This window comes from Aspergillus fumigatus, chromosome 3, assembly GCF_000002655.1.
Source record: "Aspergillus fumigatus Af293 chromosome 3, whole genome shotgun sequence".
NCBI lineage: Eukaryota > Fungi > Ascomycota > Eurotiomycetes > Eurotiales > Aspergillaceae > Aspergillus > Aspergillus fumigatus.
In genome coordinates this window covers 1,216,575-1,238,715 of record NC_007196.1, presented here as the reverse complement: position 1 = coordinate 1,238,715, position 22,141 = coordinate 1,216,575, and the positions used below count along the sequence as shown (strand labels likewise).

Here is a 22,141-nt window from a genome sequence, read left to right as displayed (position 1 = left end):
CACATCTATACACCCCTGAAACTTAGTATTCTTATCCGTAACCGCAGCCTAGTCGCCGTCATTTCGCTGGCTAGGACCCCCTAGGCCGATTACCTCCGATCGCCTTACAAGTCATCTTTCTATAGAATTAGAGTTTTATATACGGAGTATAATTTTATACAAATATTAAAGCTATAGTTAAAGAACTTAAAGAATTAATCTCTAGAGAGATTGAGAGAATTAATTTTTTTGTTGCTTATAAGGGGGGCCTACTGAAACTTTGACGTACTCCGTAGAATAAGCTCAATTCTTTTTTAGCCATTTCTGGACCCACCCACAATGATCACATGACATTTACCTAGCTAGTTCAAATTTGCGATGTAACAGAGAATAGAGATTTACCTAAACATTAACTGAGATTCCTGTATCCGTAATGGGAGCACCCAAACAGATAGTTTGGAGACAAATATTTCGGCTATGGGTATACCGCATCTAACGCGACTTTTACTTCCGTATTCGGAACCAGTGCTTCTTAAAGGTGGTCAAAGTGCTGAGGAGGGGAGAACCAACATTCAATCCGTTGTGATCGATGGCCCCAGTCTGGTTTATCATGTCCATTCAAGGTTGCTGGGATGGTCCGACAGTCGACTAGAATTCCCTGATATGCAGCCATCATGCAACGAAGTTAGTTGTGCGGTAATGCTGCATCTATTGAAGTTAAGAAACCTGGGAGTTGACATGTAATAAGGTCCAAGAAGGAAATCAGGCAAATAATGACTGATATGGTCTAGAAAGGCAATCTGCTTCGATGGAGCTCTACCGGCTCACAAAGGGGAGGCAAGACTATCACGACTCGAAAGGGCAAGACGAAAGCTCGAGATAGCTCGAAAACAAAACAGTCATGGCTCTTTGCGACCCAAAAACACGTCTATTGACACAGAATTCAAGCTCGAAATGATACTGCGAGGACGGACGTTGACTCCTAAACACAGACAATGCCCTGACAATCCTTTTATGGTACCAGCTGTCTTCGAAGATCTCAAGCATCGATGGAATAAGGAAAACATCCTTCAAACTGCGCGGGGCTCCCTATCATTACCTGACTCAGCTGCATCACAAGATTTTCCTTGGGCAGATGTCACAATCATGGTCGCAGGGGAAGCAGATATGCATTGCGCATACCTGGCGAAGCTCACAGGATCTGCAGTACTTACCAATGATTCTGATCTTATACTTCATGATATCGGGCCACATGGTTCGGTCGTGCTCCTTCATTCATTAGAATTGGAAAATACGTATAGCGCTCCATCAAAAGACGTGCCACTTCAAGCGGTACAGCTACATCCCGCATCGCTCGCTAGACGCTTTGGGTTGGCTGATTTACTACGCCTAGCATATGAACTAAAACTTCACCCAAATTCAGGATTGATGGAGCTGATACGGCTTGCGAAAGAGACTCTCGGACCCCAAGGATCTGCAGACTATTTGGAATTCTCCGAGGAATATACGAAGGGCCCAGAACATGAGCAATGGGGAATTGCGAGCTCTCATCACCTTGACCCAAGAGTCTCAGAGTTGGTCTGGCAATATGAAACCCAAGATATCAATTCATGGGACGAATACCCTAGGTTTTATCTCGCAATTTTGAACGAAGATCATACCAGGCGTTGTGCTTGGGACAGCGGCTTGCCGTATAGAGTTCTGGGCTATTCGATATTTAATGCTTCGCGTCCACCATCCCGGAGATCTCGCTTCATTGATGAGTTTGTACGACGAGGGGGAAGGATTGCAAGGGATACTCTAGCAATTCGTGATGCAGGCTGGATCGCAGAGCAAATGACGTCTTTTTATACACGTCTCAGTGTAGTTCGAGACGCCTTGGGAGAAAACACCACAACCACAAAACTATGGAGGATATTTGCACTGTGTGAGGTTTATGGTTGGGGTGACAGTGGCTCTCCACTTCCCAGAACTAAGCTATTTAGTAGATTCCTTAATTTTGGTTATATGGGTGATCGGGCAGGCTGGGCAGACATACACCTTACGGCGCAGGTTCAGGCTGTGCTCTATTCCTTGAGAATTATGAGACAACTAATTGGGTTCACAACTACAGCCAATGATCTCATGCTCAGAATGCAGGACGCTCTTATGAGTCTTCCACCACTTCATGAGTTGATGAGAACGAGGTTTGAGATGGTGAATGAGTACCTCACTGACGATGCTGCTGGTGAATTTCTGAAAAGATACAAACAATTAACGAGATGACTCCTATTGCATACAATTCCACTGGATAGGTTGGGAATGCATGTCAGGAGTTTGGAGACGTTGTGACACGAACACTCTTGGTTTCCTTGTCTCGTCAGCTCACAGATATTTCTGAGTGCTACCAAACAGAGCTCATCTAATAAGCCCATTGACCAGCATAGCCAGAGAATGAGGAAGTATGACCTTACACGTAACAGTGTCGACTATTGTCCTCAAGCTCAACATATCCTAACGCGACGATCTTATGAATCCCACCACGCCTCGACAGTATCCAACTAGATCAGCTAAGCGTTTGGCTTCCCGCTGCTGCTCTTCACTCCACTGGACAAGAGATTTTCTCAGTTCTTCGTGGTCATTCGCCGCCGACTCGGAGCACTTCCGCACAATATCAGCATGTATTTTCAAAAATACCGCCATCCAAGCATTCACAAGTTCGAAATCTTTCCTGAGACGGAGTCGTGTAGTCAATGCTATGACGAATAAGGATAACTCAGAATGACCGTCTTGTACGCGCAGATCCAGAGATCGAATCTCCAGGTCAGTCCTTGCTGGCGATAGACTTTTCAAATAGTCTATGAAGGGTGCAAAATCGTTAGACTGACGACCGGAATGCAGAAGGACTGTGAATAAAGAACCCGAGTCGTCCACAGTCTGAGATCGTTGGTGTCTGGTTATCCTTGAGCGTTCGACGAGCGTGTGTTCAACCGACAACACCGTACTTCTGTCGCTATTTTCAATGCTCGATTTCTCGGAAACGGATGGAAGGAAAAATGGGGCCTTTTCGGGTGCCTTCGGAGGATCTTTAGGCTTGTTGCGTTCCTAACAACAATCAGCAATGATAAAGCAGATGGTGGAAGAAGCGTGGGACCATACCCTGATTAAATCTAAGTGGAGTAGAGTCTGCCATCTACTCCTGGGAATGGCGCTGAGTGTTACCATCTCCGTACTCAGTTGTTCATCACATAGCACTGGCCCCTCCGCCTCATCCTGATGATCTTCTTCGGCAAACGCAGCCTCAAGAGCTCCAGCACTCTCCTCTGCGGATGTGATGGGGATATGAGAATCAGCAAAGACAGATTCGTCCAGATTCTGGGTGGAAATTGGAATAAACAGACTCCGATTCGTCCAGAGACGAATACCGACATTATCCGAATGGGCCGTTGCCAGAAACTCCCCAGTCGCTGACATGGATAGCGAGGTACAAGTGCTAGGCACTCGGAAGATATCAATGAGATGTCCTGTTGACAAATCCCAAACGCGGACACGTGAGTCCATAGAAGCAGCCACAATCCACCGGCTATCATTGGAGAAAATGAAGTCATTGATTTGACCAACGCAACCCCAGAATTCGCGTATGAGTTTTCTTGTTTCGATGTCAACCACACGAATCGAGAGGTCATCACAACTGAACGCAACCAAATCGCTGCTGCTGTTATAACGCAGGCCAGTGATCGCTGTCATTGGATGCCAATCAAGCTCATCTAGGAGTAACCCGGAATGAAAATCCCAGAACTAAATTTACGCAACCTCAGTCAGTATTATGATTATGTTGAGGAGTCGTATACCGTACCTTGACTTTACCATCCAACCCACAGCTTATGGCAGTCCGGTTCAAAGAATCGACTACTAAGCCAGTGACTGCCTTTGTATGTCCAATGTTCTTTTCTTGAGAACCATTTGCTAAACCAAGCTCGCCAGTTCGCCTACTTTTCAAACCGCGAGCTGGGAAACACTGTCGATGCTGGCCAGACTGCAAATTGAACACATCGATACTTCCCATACTGGACCCAATGAGAGCGAAAGTCCCACATTGCGTGATAGCGACGCTCTGCAATAAAGTGTTAGCGATATTCAGTGGCATATTGTTGACAATCATTTACCTTCACGACAGATCCATCGCTTGTTTCAAAAGTCCAGCGTCCAGCTCTTTTCCTACCCCAAAACCAAGTACGGGCGAACTTGTCCCCACGGTGACCAGTGATTATACTCTCCCATCCCGTCTTATTCGAAGCAGCTGCATCTGCTGCTCTCGGATTAGCCCAAATCGGACCAGATGTAGTGACACCCATGCCACCATCGCGATTCAGTGAGCATGCAATGCAAGTTATCTCTGAAGCTCTTACACCCTGTGTGCGATGTTGTATGTCTAAGCTCACAGGACCTTGAGCAGACATTTTTTTGGCTTTCTTCTCAACTGCGCCCTGCGAAATTTCAGTATTTTGGCTGTCCTTTCGTACACTAAGTCCCCATAAGCTGCAGTCCTTGCTCGCACTCAGTAGCCATTTACCATTGGCTTCCGAGCCATCCGTTGCTGAGGGCAAGAAACTCAACACAGTGACAGGAGCAGAATGACCACTTCTGAAATGAAGTTGTCTGGGAATAGGTGAAAATGGCGTCTCATCGAATATCCAGGTCCTGAGAGAGTTGTCTTTCCCAGTCGATACCAACAAAGGTTGGCCATCCAAGAAATCCACGCAATTTACGCCAGACGCTATTTCATTTTGAAGTGTCCTGTGGGCGTTCCGAAGGACGCCGGTGACACGCCCTGCGTTGTTCAAGTCCCACAAAGTGATGTCGCCACTATCTGCAGAAGCTGTTGCTAAGACACCTGGAGATTGGCCATCTGCGCCAGCGCCTAGACTATCGGTTCGGAAGGCGAGTGATGTGATGTGCGAGGAACCGGAGCGCAACGACAGAATAATCTGTTCGGTATCGACGTTACGGATGAATAGAGACCCATCCGCATGAGCAATAGCAATGTGAGATAGCACAGGAGTCGGTTGCAGAGCAGTCACAGCTCCAACACTTGGCCATGCTGCAGGGATGGTATGGAGTAGCTGTCCGGTCCTCACATTCCAAATGTCCACGCAGCCGTCAACCCTTCCAACGAAGACCTTATTGATATACGTTGGCATACTGCACATTTGACCGCCGTAAATGTGGTCTCCGGATACCGCTTCAATTCCGTGCGGAATCAACGTCGTGTAATGTTCATAGGTCGTATTTTTCCAGACCTCAATGCTGGTGCCAGTGCAACCCACAATCCAAGCGCCAAAAACAAGTACTTTGATAATAGGCCCAGCTCGGCCCGAAGGCACCTCTAATGCAGCGACCTTCTTGCCGCGTTTGAAAACCCATATGCCTCCACATGTTCCTGGTCTGAGATTTCCCCACGCTGCAAAGACCTTCTCACGCCATGCAAAGGTGGCAGTTATGGCTTCTGGCGTCTGTGGTCGACTGACGAAAATCAAACTCAGCCCTCGGCGTAGATCATAGGTGTGCAGAGCGCGGCCCACACAGGTCGTGATTTGAAAAGTGCTTTTTCCCAAGCGCACATGCGTGAAAGGAACAGCCGTGGGGGAGACGAGCCCAAGTGTCTATTGACTGATCAGTCAGGAGAGCATTTAGAGGAAAGAGATCGTAATTGATTCGGTCCTGGCTTACCCGATAGGGTGAAAATATTCGTGACTCTAGTGTCTTTGCCGAATTTATGGGCTGAAACTCAGGGATTCGCTTTTGCCTTTTCGGAAGTGGCACTCTGAATTCATCCTCGTCAAGTGAAGGCATCATGTTAATTCGGGTCGGGTCTCCGTAGCATTACCAGTTTCAGATTGTAGGAGCTCTTGATATTGCTCCGTTCTACTCTGCGAACTTTTGTGGTGTCCGAAAATTTCTGTCTTTACGCGGCAGGTCCGCCTAGAATACCGCCTTGGCAAAATCCAACTTGATCTCCACACTCCGTAATAGCTCAGCTCTACCTTTAAGGATGAAAGTCGGTTTTCCAGAATTATTAACATGTAAGGTAGGATTGTCCTGTTTGAAGCACCTCTCTATTGTTCTATTCCATACGCAATAAATATAAATAAAGGCGCAAAGGTATATCAAAAGATATTACTGGGATTATCAGTCTTTTGCTTACTTCAAGCATGTTTGCCGGGTTTCTAATACATTTTGTTTTTATTTTTTTTTTTTTTTGTGAAAGAAAAAAAAAAAAACTCTGAGCAATGACGACAAGGGTGATCCTCACAGTTTAGCAGAACATCGACGATGTGGTATTAAATTCTTGATATTGAAGTTTACCAAACGGGCATACAATCTGGGTGAGAAAAAAACGGAGTCACCTTCCGAATTGGGCTTTTCACCAAGGTTTGACTTTTCATTTGGAACCAGATCTCAGGGAGCCCTCTAGTCCCAATTGCGCCAACGATGAACCCATAGGCACTACACATCATTTTCTCCTTAGAAAACCTGGCTCAAACACATAAACACAAAAAGGAGAACAAACTTTACAGAGCAGCAACGGAAATTTGGGATGAGAGCTTTCAAGCACAGCATCAGTCTTTGAGATTCAGGTTCTACGAGCAACCTTCAAAGATGACGCAGAGCAATTCTATTCAAGATTTCCCACCTTCCGCAACCCAGGATAATTGCTCTTCTGATATTGGTTGTGCTACAGGCAGTGACGAGCGAAACGCACTGATTGCCACGCCTTTACCAAACATGGTGCCTGATCAGACTGGTGACAAATCATCTTTTACCCTTCTTTATGACCCGGTTTCACCATCTTCGAGGGCAAGTCCAAGTAATGGGCAATTTCACCAGAACAAACCCCAGACCTCAGATGTAATGACAGATCATGCTGGCGGCGCGAGAGTTGCTCTTTCAGCTCGTTCCTCCAGCCGAACGCCTAGGAGACTTAGTGGCAGCACAGCTACTAGCTCAGTCAGTGAAGCTGAAACTGGCCCCTCAAGCATCGGCAGGATTGGTGTCTGCGCTCTGGATGTGAAAGCGCGCAGCAAACCTAGCCAGAACATTTTAACCCGCCTGCAAGCTAAGGGTGGTTTTGAAGTGATTGTTTTCGGAGACAAGGTGATTCTCGATGAGGCTGTAGAGAATTGGCCTGTATGTGACTTTCTGATTGCATTCTTTTCTGACGGCTTCCCCCTGGAGAAGGCCATCGCTTACGCGAGGCTTCGAAAGCCTTTTTGCGTGAATGACTTACCCATGCAGAAAGTGCTGTGGGACCGACGACTGTGCCTGCGAATTCTGGATCATATGAATGTCCCCACGCCAAAGAGATTAGAGGTCAATCGCGACGGCGGACCAAGGTTGGAATCTCCGGAGCTTGCTCAGCACGTTTACAGGTTAACGGGGGTCAAGCTCGAGGGCCCTGAAGATGGGACTGGAGGAGGCTCTCAGAAAACTCAGGTGGTAACAATGTCTGAGGACGGTGAGGCTCTGATTGTGGATGGAAAATCTATCAGAAAACCCTTTGTCGAAAAGCCAGTGAACGGTGAAAATCACAACATCCATATATACTTCCCTAACGATCACCAGTATGGCGGAGGAGGCAGGAGGCTTTTTCGGAAAGTCGGGAACAAAAGCTCCGAATACGATCCTCATCTTGTGGTGCCTAGATCAGTGACGGAAAAGGACACAAGCTACATTTACGAACAGTTTTTAAGAGTTGACAACTCTGAAGATGTTAAGGCTTATACAGTCGGGCCAGATTTTTGCCATGCAGAGACACGCAAGTCGCCCGTGGTCGATGGAGTCGTTCGTCGGAACACACATGGGAAAGAACTCAGGTACATAACGAAATTGAGCCAGGATGAGGCAGCAATTGCGTCAAAAATCTCGAATGGGTTTGGCCAAAGGATCTGCGGCTTCGATATGCTTCGAGTCGGTGATAAGAGCTACGTGATCGACGTTAATGGATGGAGTTTCGTCAAGGACAACAATGACTATTACGACAAATGTGCCAGTATTCTGAGTGACATGTTTCTGAATGAAAAGCGCAAGCGCGAGGGACTACAAAGGTCCCTAGAAATGGTTTCACCGGATACAAGCCATCATGTGAGGCATTCTGTATCTCACAGGCATACCTTGAAAACCTTGTTGAAATCTCCATCCACGTCCAAACTCTACGGCGGCCATAAGAGCCTCGACAATAGTTTCCAAGACCTTGCGGCGTTACCTCCAGCATCTTGTGGAGCAGAAAGTATGGACTACAAAAGAAGTCGAACAAGCCCGGATGCGCGCCAGATCGATTCGGATATAGGTGATCTCGACCAGAAGAACCGCGAGTTGACCGGGCATCCCGACGAAACGATTCCGCCGCCTCCACCTCCAGCATCTAAACATTCCTGGAAGCTTAAAGGCATGGTTGCAGTCATAAGGCATGCAGATCGTACGCCAAAGCAGAAGTTCAAGTTCACTTTCCACAGCCAGCCATTTATTGATTTATTGAAAGGCCACCAAGAAGAAGTGGTGATCAAAGGACAGGCAGCCTTGGCTAGCGTCTCGGAGGCTGTCAGGCTTGCAATGGATCAAAAACTGGAAGATATGGAAAAACTCAAACTGCTTCGAACATCCCTGGAGAAGAAAGGCGGCTGGCCTGGAACGAAGGTTCAAATTAAGCCTATGTTTCGCAAGCGAACGCAGGAGGAATTGAGCATGCATAGTTCAGAGAACTCGAACAGCGACGGAGCGCAGATTAATTGGACCCAGGTCGCCGATGACGCCAGCGGGGATAAGGAAAATTTTCCTCGAACATCTACTCGGAGTGACTCAATATCCGGCACAACATTCTCAAGATTTTCTGCTGCCGAGAACGATCTCATCCTAGACAAGCTGCAACTTGTGATCAAGTGGGGTGGAGAGCCAACCCACGCCGCAAGATACCAATCACAAGATTTAGGTCTCAATATGCGTGACGATCTGAAATTGATGAACAAGGAGGCTCTGAATAATGTTCGGATCTTTACAAGCTCGGAGCGAAGAGTGAGTACCAGCGGTAGGTCTTTCCCAAAGCACGTTTCTGTCCGACGCCAAGCTTATGAGTTAATGTAGCTCAAATCTGGGCGTGTTCTTTTCTCGACCAGAAGGAGCTCCCGGATGATTTTATCCAAGTGCGAAAGGACCTTCTGGATGACTCCAACGCTGCAAAAGATGTTATGGATAAGGTGAAAAAGAAGCTGAAACTTCTCTTGCGCGAAGGATCTGCACCTTCACAGTTCACTTGGCCCAAGGATAACATTCCTGAGCCATCAGTTGTTCTCGCTACTGTTGTTGAATTGATGAAATTTCACCGGAATGTCATGAGACACAATTTTGAGAAGCTTAACAATTCTCCACATTGTGCTTCGTCGATATCTCCCCTAAGTGACAATCCTACTTCTCAGGATGTCATTCAGGGCACGGTTAGCCCAACCCTTACCTCTATCCAGGGACGGTGGTGTACTGGTGAAGATCCCATGCTCTTCAAAGAACGATGGGAAAAGCTCTTCGCAGAATTTTGCGACACGGAGAAGGTTGACCCGAGCAAACTTTCCGAATTGTACGACAGCATGAAATTCGATGCACTGCACAACAGACATTTTCTTGAGTGGGTGTTCATGCCCCCAGATGAGGGGACCAACGAGCATGAACGGCACAGCTCCAATTCCAATAATACTAACCGTCACGATCTTGCTGAGGACAGATTACCCGGACATGACAGTATCACAAGTGAAGGAATAGAGGAAAACGTGGAAAATCCGACCTTATCACATCTGCTCAGATTCAAGAAGCGAGCACATGCATTCGACTCGATACCGCATCTAAGGGCCCTTGACGACTCGTATGATCACTATTTCAAGCTGTACCCAGGCTCTAGTCCTACGAAAACTAAAATGGATGGACGACTCTCAAAACTTCGGGAGTTATACAAACTGGCCAAAGTTCTATTTGACTATGTGACTCCTCAAGAGTACGGAATTACCGACTCTGAGAAGCTGGAAATAGGCTTGTTGACGTCCTTACCCCTTCTTCAAGAGATCGTCAGAGACCTCGAAGAAGTCCAAGCGTCTCCAGATGCGAAATCGTTTTTTTACTTCACTAAGGAGTCCCATATTTATACCCTCCTGAACTGCATCATCGAGGGCGGAATTCAGACGAAGATAGCCAGAAGCGCTATACCTGAATTAGATTACCTATCACAAATCTGTTTCGAGTTGTACGAGGCTAAGGATTGTGAATCATCCACAAGTTCCTATTCAATCCGTATCTCTATCAGTCCTGGCTGCCACGCTTTTGATCCGTTGGATGTGCAACTTGACTCGCGGCATGCGATCGGTTGCGCTCCGAGAAGAAGCCTAACCGCCCATCAAGATTGGAAAGAGGTCATTGAAACACTCAAAGCGAAATTCGACACGTGCGTTTCACAGCCCACCTTCATCCCCCTACGTTTCATAGGGCCAACGACTGATCAGAATTCTTTAGGGTTAAACTTCCCAAGACTTTCATTGCCGTAAACTTGAGCGATAAGCATGTGTCCAGCTATATAAGTTTGCCCAGCTGTATGTGACGAGAAATGTAAAATAATGAGAACCATTCACTTGACTACAGAGCAGGTGTGTGACGTACGTGGTCAGGTAGAGAAATAGAGGCTTATGCTATCATGTTCATGAGCAGTTACATCTGCTGAAGCTGGTCGAAATTTACGAGTCTATCTTACATTAACAGGACATACTTAGGTACCTAGTAAGTGGTTGGTGTTACAGCAAGTCGGCCAACCACTTGATGACGACCTCAGGACACCCTAGGTTCCAGCCAAACCCGCACCAAATTAGGCAGGTAACAGTCATGGTATGTGATTTGCCAGAAATGTGAATTCACTGTACACAGGCTCAAGGGAAGTAGTATTCCAGGATGGCCATTACACATGGCTATCATATTAGTCCGTTACCTGCCCGGTCAGGTAGGGGTTGTGGTGGTATCACTGTGTACCTTATTCTTGGTCTAAAAATAAGCTTTCAGTGTGGTGCAGATAGTGGGGGCTCTTGTTTATGCCTATCTGTCTGTATCTGTGCCAGGTGCTCACCACCGCGGACGCACTGTAGGTACACCCTAACTTCTAATTACAGCATAATTCCCTGTACCTCTTTTATAACATCACCATGTAAAATGTACATCCTAATTATTTGCTTTATAAACACATTTAGTTTTCGAATTATTATTATTAATTTCTTATATATTATATAACTGTCCATTTTTTATCACTGCATTTCTGAGAAGAAAGGAAAATCATAAGTGTTAAGGTAACATAATCTTATCATTCTTTTCTGTAATAGTTTTATTGAGGGAAATTTTACACACTCTTATATCTCCAAATTTTAGCAGATAGTAAAAACTTCAAAGATTATATAATTAAAAGCCTATCAAGAGTTTTATGCTATATAAATTATAGTTACCCTAAGTGAATGCCTGAGTATTCAATGTCGGGAGTTGTAACTCTGTACCTTTCATATGGTGTCACCATATGAAAGTTACGTGGAAGTTACACTGTGGCGCACCCACACTTAGAACCTGTGTGGTTGAGCTGCTAAGGTACAAGATACCTTAGTACTGATGATTATACTGACGGATTTGATGGAAACGCCCAAAACATTGTATTGTTGATTATGGATGGATGATAGATAGGATAAATATACTAGCTATAGAACTACTATTACAAACTTCTCCCTATGTCTTAGTAAGCTATATTTATAGTGTTTACACCCTATTCTGTAATAGTTGCCCCCTTATCTCTAATTTTTAAGTATATTATTGGATAAGAAAATTTATTTAATTAAATCAGACGTCTGTAATTAATTAGATCCCTTTAATATAGGCATGTAGAATAGTATAGTGTCTCTAGGGTCAGGGATAGGGGTAGTAATAGTAGTAACCTATATTATAGTATTAATAATATGCTCTTGTCTAGTGATTATCTACTATAATATCTCTAACTTTACCTTAAGCTCTCTAATCTATTACTTTAATATAATAACTTCCTTATCTTTTACCTATATAGCCTATTTATGCTTCTGCTTAACCTTTATTACCTCTTCTCTATATAAGGAGTTGCTATTATATATTATCTCTTAGAGATAAAGCACCTCTAATTTAGTATACTCTAGCTAATTAGAAGGTGTTAGGGGTAGTTAGGTTTAGGATCTTAACAAGGATTCTTCTTAAATAGGTACTAATAAGACTTGAGTTTATGTGCTCCTGTTAAGTTTATTTACTTTAGATTTAATATACTTCCTATCCTCTCTCTGTTAGTCCTTCTATACTTAAACTACTCTTTTCTAGAGATATTTATATATATTATAGAATTTAGGGTGATTAAATTGCTATAGCCTAACCCTCTAGTTCTTAATATTAGATGCTAATAACTTTTCTAGTAAGATAAGTTCCCCTTTTACAGTGTATTTAAAGATAATAGTAAAGTAAGGCTTATGTATCTTTCTATTCTAGTTCTAGTAGTATAAGTAATATTTTCTTACCTTTAGTAGTTGTTAGGCAAGCAGAAGAATATTATTATTAGAAAGAATCTTAAGGTCTAGTTTATTATCTATAGGCTCTGTTATCTTTATTAGACTTTACTATCTTTCTTCTGCTTTAATAATTACCTTAATATAGATAAAATTAATACTAGATTCTTAGCCTATAGTGCTAGAGAGAAGTATTCCTAGGTTATTAGATTAAATATCTATCTCTGTAGCTAAAGGAGGAATATAGAGCTAATTATACTAAGTAATAAGCTATCTAAACTAAACCTAGAATCTTTTATTTAAGTTTAATTTATAATATTCTGCTGCAAGGGATTCTAATCTTTTAATCTCTTATTTTATATCCTCTTAAATGTCTATACTAAAGGGCTTAGAGGTCTATAAGAGTTCTGTAAATATAGTTCTATCTAAAGTTATCTCTATACTATATTCTAGGGCTATCTCTAACTTTTCTTTTCTCTTTAAAGTAGCTATTTATCCCTATATTAATAATAAAACAATAACTAGTTACTAGGAAATAAGGAATAAATAGAGTAGGTTAATAATGCTTAATATATAATACTTTTAGATAAATCTTAATAGTATAGAAGTTCAGAGGTAAGGTAAGAGTAATTAAGCTATAGGTATACTATAAGTTAGGGATGACAATCTTAGAAATCTATAAATAATAGTAGAAGATTTCTATTTACTAGTAAATACTAGGTTAGGATTAAATAAGGTATTAACCTACCTATAGGTTGATAATCCTACCCTTCTATATTAAGGTCTCTTCTAGTTTAATAGATATGGCTTCTAGTAGATTCTGTAGCCCCCTAGCTTCCTTTATTAAATATTTAGCTTTTTATTATCTATCTAGGAGTTATTACTGTAGCTCTTTTACTTCCTCTATAATATTACTAGACCTAGTAATAAAGTATTTAAGATGGTTAATATAATAGTATCCTACTTAGAGCTTTATAATAAGATCTTCTAGAACTACTAAGTACTTATAATATATAAGCTTCTTTAATAGGAAGGGCCCTCTCTAGCATAGATCTAACTTCCTACCCTTATCTTTCTTAAGTATAGTATCCTATAATAGAACTAGATCTTCTTTAGTAAGGCGTGTCGATGTTAGTAGTAGAAGTATTACCCTTAACTTAGTTATTAAATCTTAGACTTCCTATACATGTGCTGCCTTGCTTTTAATTACTAACTATAAATCTATCTTTACCCTAACTTCTATTCCTTCTAGGTTAATAAGGTCCTCTATTCTTAGCATGCCTATATACCTCAGAGAGAATCTAAAAAAAATTTTAGCTAGGGAAAATCCATAGTCCTTAATATAGTATATGTTAATTACCTTAGTTACTAATAGTAAATTACTATCCTAATCTAGGAGTTACAAGGAATCTAGGGAGCTAATTATCCTTAATTAGCCTATAATTATATAGACTATCTATTTTATAAAACTAATAGATTACAGGGCTGTGACAGGGGTGGTTATATACTTAACCTTATTATTTCTTAAGTAGATGGTGAATCCTTCTCTAGTAAAGTACCTTCTGTTATCTATATAGAGGTATTATAGTAATCTAAAATATTTTCTTATATTATATTTAAGAAAATAGACTAATACTTATATAGTGGCTAGAGTTGCAGTATATATAAATATATATTTTAAAAAGTAATCTACTTCTACTAAAATATACCTAGCTCCTATCTAGGATATTAGTATAATTAGTCTAATATAATCTATAATAAATAATTATAATAGCTCTAGGGAGATTACTGCCCTAGGGTCCCTCTTTAGAGGTTTAAAACTAACTACTTAATATTATAGATAACTCCTATAGTACTCTACTAAGATCTAATAATAGCACAGCTAGTAGTATTAACTAATTACTTACTCTAGGGAAATCCTTACTATAAAATATCTATGCATATTATAGAGTAGATATAAGACTCCTTATATCTAAGATTATAGTATATATTATAACTATTTTCTATTAGCTTTATAATATATTAAGAGATATTCTCCCTTAATATTAATCAGGCTAAATTACTTATTAATCCTTCCTTTTAGGAGTTCTTTAACTATCTACTTATACTAGGTATCCTATAGGTATAGCAGGTATAATTCTTTATAGGTTTCCTTAGGAGTTATACTAGGCTGTGGTTAATAATCTTCTATATTTATAAATAAAAGTAATAGAAAGCTATCCTCTTCAGTTCCTAGGGTAGTTAATTTCTAGTAAGAAATCTAGGATAGTCTATTAGTCACTACTTAAAGCTTTCCTAGTATATAAATATAGTTAACTTAGTATTCCTGTAGTTAGTAATACTACTAAGCTAATAAATTTATTACTTCTAAATACTCTTTTATAATAGATTTAACTACAGTATAATTAGTATAGATAATAACTAGATAGGGTGATCCTAGTATAAGCTATCTTATTTTCTTTAAACCCTTAAGGACTACCAGTACTTCTTTTTCTATAATAGTATAATAGATTTTAGGGTCTGAAAGCGCAAAGAATAGATATATTACTAGGACTTTATATAGATAAGTTTTTTACAATGATTTAGTTCTAACTAGATATTCTATTATCTAGAAGAGTACTCTGTCTAGGCCCCTATTAGAAGTATTAGTACTAAGGTGATATTATAACTTAAGATCTTCTCTAGAGAGCTTCACCTCTAGAAGATACCTCTTTAATATCTAGAATACTTTCCATTATTTCTTACCCTATTTAAATAACTTAAATTACTTAGTCTTGCCCTTCTCCATATATTTAAGAGCTTTCTTAAGGATAGCTATATAATCTACTCTCCCTAGGATATATACCTTCAAGAATAGCAGCTGTAGATAAATAAACCTTATTAGTTCTTCCTTATTTATTTGTTCTAGCTATACCTAGAGTGCTTTAAGTTTTGTTATAGACGGCTAAAGTCTATTATAGGTATATTAGTGACTAAGAATTTTAATTATATTAGTAAAGAAGATACTCTTAGTAGGATTAAAGATTAATCCTACCTAAGCTAGTTAGGGGAAGTAATACTAGTGTAAGAAGAAAACTATATTATTTATATTCTTAGTTATAGCAGCGTTATTATCTATAAAGTATTTAAAACCCACTCCTAGAAGTAATATAAGTATAGCTTTAGATAATAGTTTAGATATTACTCCTATTACTTAATTCTTTAGTTTAGAGTAAGTCTCTAGAGCTCCTGGAAGCCTCTGTCCTATATATAAATAATAGAATTAGCCTAAGATTAAGTTAAACCCTGTTTTAAATAAATACTTAATAGTCAGTAGTACTACCTAATATCTATTAGCTATATCTATTTTAAAGAATACCTTCTATTACTTTTTTAAGAGATTTATAATAACTGGCTTAATTCTCTATAGTAGATAATTTATCTTTATAGTAGCTATATTTATTAGTATAAAATTATGTACTATCTACAGTTTTCCTAAGGTCTTTCTTAGGAACTTAGTATGTGCACTCTATAGAGATATATACTTAATAATAATACCTATATTAACCATCTTTAGTAGGTTCTTTACTTACTAACTTTTTTCCTCTTCTATATAGAGTAGGAGTTTTACTACTTATAGGGTAGCCTATAGGTAGGTAGGGATTTAATATTTAATAAGTCTTATAGCTAGTATATTAGTAACCCTTTTAATAAAAAGATCCTTCTAAGTATAAAGTAGATCTACTACTACTAGCTACTCTTCCTCAGTAACTAGTAGTCCTAATAATTAGGTATTTTCCTTTATCTAAGCTTGTGCCTAGTTATAATCTATTATTATAGCCTACTAGTACTCCTGAGATCTTGAAGTTATTAGGAACCCTAGGTATCCTATATTCTCTATCTTATCTTTAATATCTCTAAGGTCTGTAGTCATTGAGAGGGATATTTAGTTAGGTAGAGGATATAAATAGGTAGTATTAGTGCTATAGTATCTAATACTTAGATAGTATTCTATATATTATTTTTATATATTATTTCTATTTCTGTGTTTTTAGGGAGTAGGTTTAATATATACTATTTCTTTCTTTATTAATAACAGGTGCTCCTGTTATAGTGCCCTCTTTACTAAATCTATTAATAACTTATAGCCTCTACAGAGGGCAACGCAGGTGCTACTATTAGTTTCTTTAATTATAGTCTAAGGAGTTAGCCTTATAGCAGTCCTCTTCTATTACTTCCTAGATAACTTAGAATAGCTTATACTTGCCTTCTATATTAGTACTTAATTTATCTTAGTCTAAGGGCTAAGGATAATAATTTACAGTATATAGAGGAATAATAGGCTTGTAAGTTTTAATTTTAACTTATCTAATTACTTAACTCTAGACCTTAGCTCTTTTTATCTCTTCTATAACAGTAGCTTATTAAGTCCTTATAACTTCCTTTATTCTATCTAACCCTTTAATAGTATATATTCTATATTTATAATTTCCTAATAATTTAATAGATAATATCTAGTAGCAACCTAGCAGGATAGAGTATCCTAGATCCCTATCTATAACTATTGCTGTAATAATTTAGGTGACCCCTTTAATAGTTAACTATAACTAGACTATAGTACTTAACTAGAAATTATAGCCTGTCACTACCTAATAATAAATATCCACTAGAATAATTCTTGCTTTTAAGGTACTAATAATATATCTAGTAACTAAATTACCCTCTAATCCCCTATCTACTAGCACTACCCTACACGTCATAGCCTATAACTTATTATTAGTAGTTATAGCTTATACATCTATAGTAGTATAGAAGAGTTCTGTTAAACTAGGATCCTATAGTTAGAAATAATTATTATATACTTTATTCTGCTAGTCTAGCTGCTTAAGATAATAAATTTTCACTCTCTTTAAAGCCTTTTTTATCTTATCAGCAGGATTTAGCCTTATAAGTTTTATAAACTCTATATAAGCTGCTAGTACCACGTTAAGGAGTTCTATAAGACTTAGTTCTACTTTTATACTATTTATTATATTCTTTAAATTAAGTAGATTCCCATCTAATCCCTTTAGGTGTCTCTTTTCCTTTGGGTTCTTAGTCTTCCCTATATTTAGTATCTTAAATTAACTATTACTTATAGTATCTACCCTAGCCCGCTTACTACTTATGTCTTTATCTTTAGTAGTATAGACTTACTATAGTTCCACTAGCATATTACTTAATTATAGGATATAAATATCTATTAGAGACAGGGAGCTGAGAAGCACTATATTTATCACACACAGCTCATTCGTAAGAAACATACGGTAGCATTGGATGCGAATACTAAGCTTGAGAAAGAAGAAGAAGAAGAAACAGAAAGAGGGAAGGAAAGAGAGGGAATCTATGTACAGCTTGAGCGTGAGACATCTTAGTGCTGTTAGTTGTACAAAGCAAACAGAAAATCCCCAACTAAATCTCTCAATATGGAATCACTTCAAGATGGCGGTTAACAGTCTGGTATAGCAGAATGTAAGCAACCTCTGAGAGGGCTGTCACATCACCCCCCTCCTTAGGCTGGGATCGTCCCGATTCGACAAGTGGTTGGTCGTCGTCAGGGTGGTCAGGGATGAATTCATTAGTTTCAGCAGCTCATAGCCATTCCGGCAGTCGTTTCGGGGGTCCAGGTAGGTCAGGATATCAGGCATGGAAGTCCCGGATCTGTTCTGGGGCGTGCTTGAAGTTGTTGGCTGGATACCAAGTCAGGTCTGTATCATGGCCTTTCCACCTAACGCGATATTGCAGCTTACAGTAGTGCAATCAGACGGCAAGGATCTCATTAACTTCCCATTCGTCTTGCCCCTTAACTTCGATGGGTGGGGGAGGGTCAAGATGCTGCCCTGTTAATGGTTCGCTGCTTGGGGCTTTCTGTAATTTTTCAGGCGCAAAGATCAGATGCACTTTGACGCTAGGCAGCAATTCAAGTCAATAAGTATTTCCCACCTTCTCCAAGATCCGATACGGACCTACCATCTGATCACTGAGCTTCCGGGTCGGGTGGCTTTGCTGCCAGTCAGTGGTGGTGGCAAAAACATAGTCCCCCACATCAAAATCCAGCTCTCTGCGGTGTTTATCTGCCTGTACTTTTTAGCAACGCTGAGCTGTCTGCATGTTTAATTTTGCTAGCTCCTATATCTGTTCCATTCTCCTTACCAGTTGTTGGGCCTCTTAACAATCTATCTGCAACGTCTGGGGTGAGGAGGCTTTCGTCCAATCAAATGACATGCGTGGTTTGTAACCTCTTTCAACCAGGAAGGGAGATAGACCAGTAGAATCACTAGGGAGTGCTGCTGCTGCAAAGTTCAGGATAGGTAACCATTCATCCCAATTATCCTGATAATAACTAACAAAAGGTCGCAGGCGTTGGGCGATATACTGGTTCATAATTTCTGTTTAGCTGTTTGTTTGTGGATGCTGCCCTGATAATAATTTAATCTGTATTTAAAGGATTTTGCACAGTTCATCCCAGAACTCCGATATGAATTATCCTCCTCAATCTAATACAATAGTTTCGGGCAGCCCTGTCCATGGGTAGATGTACTGGAGGAAGAGCCGGGCCATGTCTTTCACAGTAGTGGTCTTATAGCAGGGAACAGCGACAGGGCGTTTAGTTAATCAATTAACGACTACAAAGGCCGCATCAAACTCATTTTTTAAACGCGGGAAGGAGCGGAAATCCATGGATATGTGCTGCCATGGTCAATCTGGTATTAGTAACAGCTGCAGAAGTCCTGGAGGCAAGTCACGTTGTGTCTTTAATCGCTGGCAGATAAGGCAGTTCACTACATATTAATCAACATCCTTGCTCCAGGAGGTCCAGTAGTATCAATCCTTAACTAGTTATCTCATCTTCCCCTTCCCTGGATGCACTGTCGACAGTTAACAGTGGATTTCATCCAGCAATCAGGCTCAGAGATCTCCCATATCTGGCACGACCAATCTCCCTTGGAAGAGAAGATGATCTCCTTGCAATGTCCATTGGGGATCCGCTGCCGCACGGGCTTTCTCTCTGTCAGAATCTAATTCCTCTGCTGTTCAGTTTGCTTCTAGCACTCTGATAACTACCTCTATTAATCTGGATAATGCTGATATCTCTGACCTTATCTAGGGGCTAAGGTATTCGGGTTTCAGCAAAGTACGGATACGGTGATCATTCTCTCCCTTCTAGTGCGTTGTGGCAGGTCGCAAGAGGGCATCTGCAAGAGTATTCCACCGTCCTGGACAGTATTAGATGATGAATCAGAATCAAGAGATGAATTCCGCCCAACGGGCCTGGCGTGCGTTGAGCTGTTTAGACGTCATGAAATACTATAGGGCTTGGTAGTCAGAAAAGACATTAAATAGCTCTGCACGCTGTAATCCTTCTAATTCTGCTCGCCATTCCTCAAGGGCTCTGATGATTGCAAGCATCTCTCAATCATGAATGTCATAATTCTGCTCTGCTGGGGACATAGTCTTTGAATAGAATGCCACTGGATGCCAGTCTTTAATACCATGCCTTTGGGATAGCACTGCTGCGACAACCTCCGCAGAAGCATCAGTTTCTACTTGCGTTGGAAGAGATGGGTCATATAGTCATAGCAGAGGTGCTAATACTAGTCGCTGCTTCAGCTTCTAGAAAACTGCTTCACACTCTGGGGTCTATTTAAATGGAGTGTCGCTTTTCATCAGATTGATTAGGGGTCTGGCTATCCGGCTATATGCCTCAATGAAGCGGCGGTAAAAATTGCAAAATCCCAGGAAAGATTGCACTCCCTTAACAGTTGTGGGAACTGCCCATTTTTGGATGACTTCTACCTTCCTAGGATCAACCTTGATGCCTTCAGTAGAGATAATAAAGCCCAGATACCGCGTCTCTGTGACGTGGAATTCGCATTTCTTCAAGGACACCTGCAATCCATTTTCCCGCAATTATTGCAGCACCGTTCGTACATGCAATTAATATTCTAATTCATTATCTAAGTAGATCAGCAGATCGTCAACAAAGGCCGTCAAATACTTATCTAGATAGTTAATGAAGACATGATTGACAAATCTTTAGAATGCAGCGAGTCCATTTGTAAGTCTAAAGGGCATCACTCAATACTTATAGCTCCCATATCGAGATCGGAAAGTCGTCAAATCCTCTGATTCAGGGTCCATTTGGATCCGATGAAAGCCCTGCTGGATGTCCAGCTTAGTGAAGATTTTTGCTTGAGATATTCGATCTAACACCTCGTCGATGAGTGGTAGTGGATAATAATCTTTTTTTGTGATAGCATTAAGTTTCCGATAGTCAACGCAGAAACGGAGTCCTCCTCCTGATTTCTCTGCCATCAAGATTGGAGAAGCAAATAGTGCATTGCTAGGAACTATGAAGCCTTTATGCAGGTTGTCAATGATGTACTCTCTTGTAGCCTCCAGCTCTTCTGCATTCATCTTATACAGAGGGCCGTAGCCTACATTATTTACCTAGTCTAGTTCAATCTGATGGTTGAATTCGCCTTGGTGCGGAGGTAAGATGTCAGATTCTGATTTCAGGAAGACGTCTGCGAGGTCATGATAAGGCTTTGGTAGCACTTGCTTAATCTCACTTAGCTCTTCCATTACCATGCTATCAACAGTGGTCTCCCTTCCAGACTCGCTTAGCGGCTCACTAGCTAGTATGCTTGCTAGCTTGTTCAACTCTCTAGCTGCTAGACGCAGAATCTCTGTGTGGGATGGCTCTTCTGGACCTCTCTTGTCCTCAATTAATTAATCTAGCTTATATAGAGAAGTGGTGAAAACAGTAGTCTCTTGCTTCTGCGCACATTGGTGGAAGGCTACAGCTCCCACTGCTGCTATATTAACAGTGATCTTCTGAGATATTAGTCTGGCTATAATCCAGATAGCAGGCACAGGCTTGACTTCTTGGGCACTGCAGAAAGCTCGCTCCATCTTAAGCAAAGCATGTCGTTGGTTTATTCCTTCAGTTCGTGGCGCTCGGTATGGGGGTGGTCGGGAAGTGCTCCTACTGACGTCGCAACGGTATTGCTCATTACTCTCTTGCTGTATTTAATTAAGTGAAGTGGGAGATTTGAGAAGGGATTTATTGTTGTAACCATCTTGCATGCGATAAAAATATCAATCTCATCTAATAGCGTCTCTCTGGTGTTCCTGATTGATAGATCGTCGACCCAGGCAACTGCGAGGCACGTCCTGATTCATCTGAATAGCTATTTCTTCTTAGTAGGAGGCAGGGGAGGACTAAATAAGTTACTTAGCCGCACAGTTCACCAGGATCTGATGTTTTGCTAGCCACATTCAACCTAAGATGATGTCATGGCGCCCTATGTCTAGTATCAAGAAGGGTATCTGTTGTTACACGCAATTATTAATGGCTAGGGTGAGGAGAATAGCATGTGTCAGTGGAACTGAGTGCTTTCCATCAAATTCAGTAACAGCATGTTCCCCTTCCAGTAGTATAGTAGGTGTCCCAAATCATTAAGAGATGCTAATAGCTAGTGAAGTGTTGATACAGGCATAGGCATTAGCTCCACAATCAATCAATGAACCAGCAGATACTGAGAATCCATTTATTAAAAGATGTGTTTGCATTGTAA

The 22,141-nt window shown here is 40.9% G+C and overlaps 3 protein-coding genes across 3 annotated transcripts; 1 reads left to right on the top strand and 2 right to left on the bottom strand.

The window, feature by feature from the left end:
- Nucleotides 1–342: 342 nt before the first annotated feature.
- Nucleotides 343–5,992, bottom strand: AFUA_3G04310 (rRNA-processing protein UTP21). The gene is made up of 4 exons (XM_743655.2): nt 5,689–5,992; nt 4,125–5,621; nt 3,815–4,072; nt 343–3,756 (listed from the first exon to the last, which is right to left on the bottom strand). Exons 1-4 carry the CDS (start codon nt 5,812–5,814, stop codon nt 3,064–3,066), a joined length of 2,574 nt encoding a protein of 857 aa, XP_748748.2. The 5' UTR covers nt 5,815–5,992; the 3' UTR covers nt 343–3,063.
- A 333-nt stretch (nt 5,993–6,325) lies between these two features.
- Nucleotides 6,326–10,741, top strand: AFUA_3G04300 (inositol polyphosphate kinase VIP1). The gene is made up of 3 exons (XM_743654.2): nt 6,326–9,040; nt 9,097–10,438; nt 10,507–10,741. The coding sequence occupies exons 1-3, from the start codon at nt 6,619–6,621 to the stop codon at nt 10,589–10,591; spliced, it is 3,849 nt and encodes a 1,282-aa protein (XP_748747.1). The 5' UTR covers nt 6,326–6,618; the 3' UTR covers nt 10,592–10,741.
- Nucleotides 10,742–18,320: 7,579 nt separating this feature from the next.
- On the bottom strand, nt 18,321–20,978 carry AFUA_3G04290 (uncharacterized protein; the record flags this gene model as incomplete). The annotated part of the gene is made up of 3 exons (XM_077804322.1): nt 18,321–18,468; nt 18,531–18,634; nt 20,775–20,978. 3 exons carry the CDS (start codon nt 20,976–20,978, stop codon nt 18,321–18,323), a joined length of 456 nt encoding a protein of 151 aa, XP_077660478.1.
- Between the last annotated feature and the right edge of the window lie 1,163 nt (nt 20,979–22,141).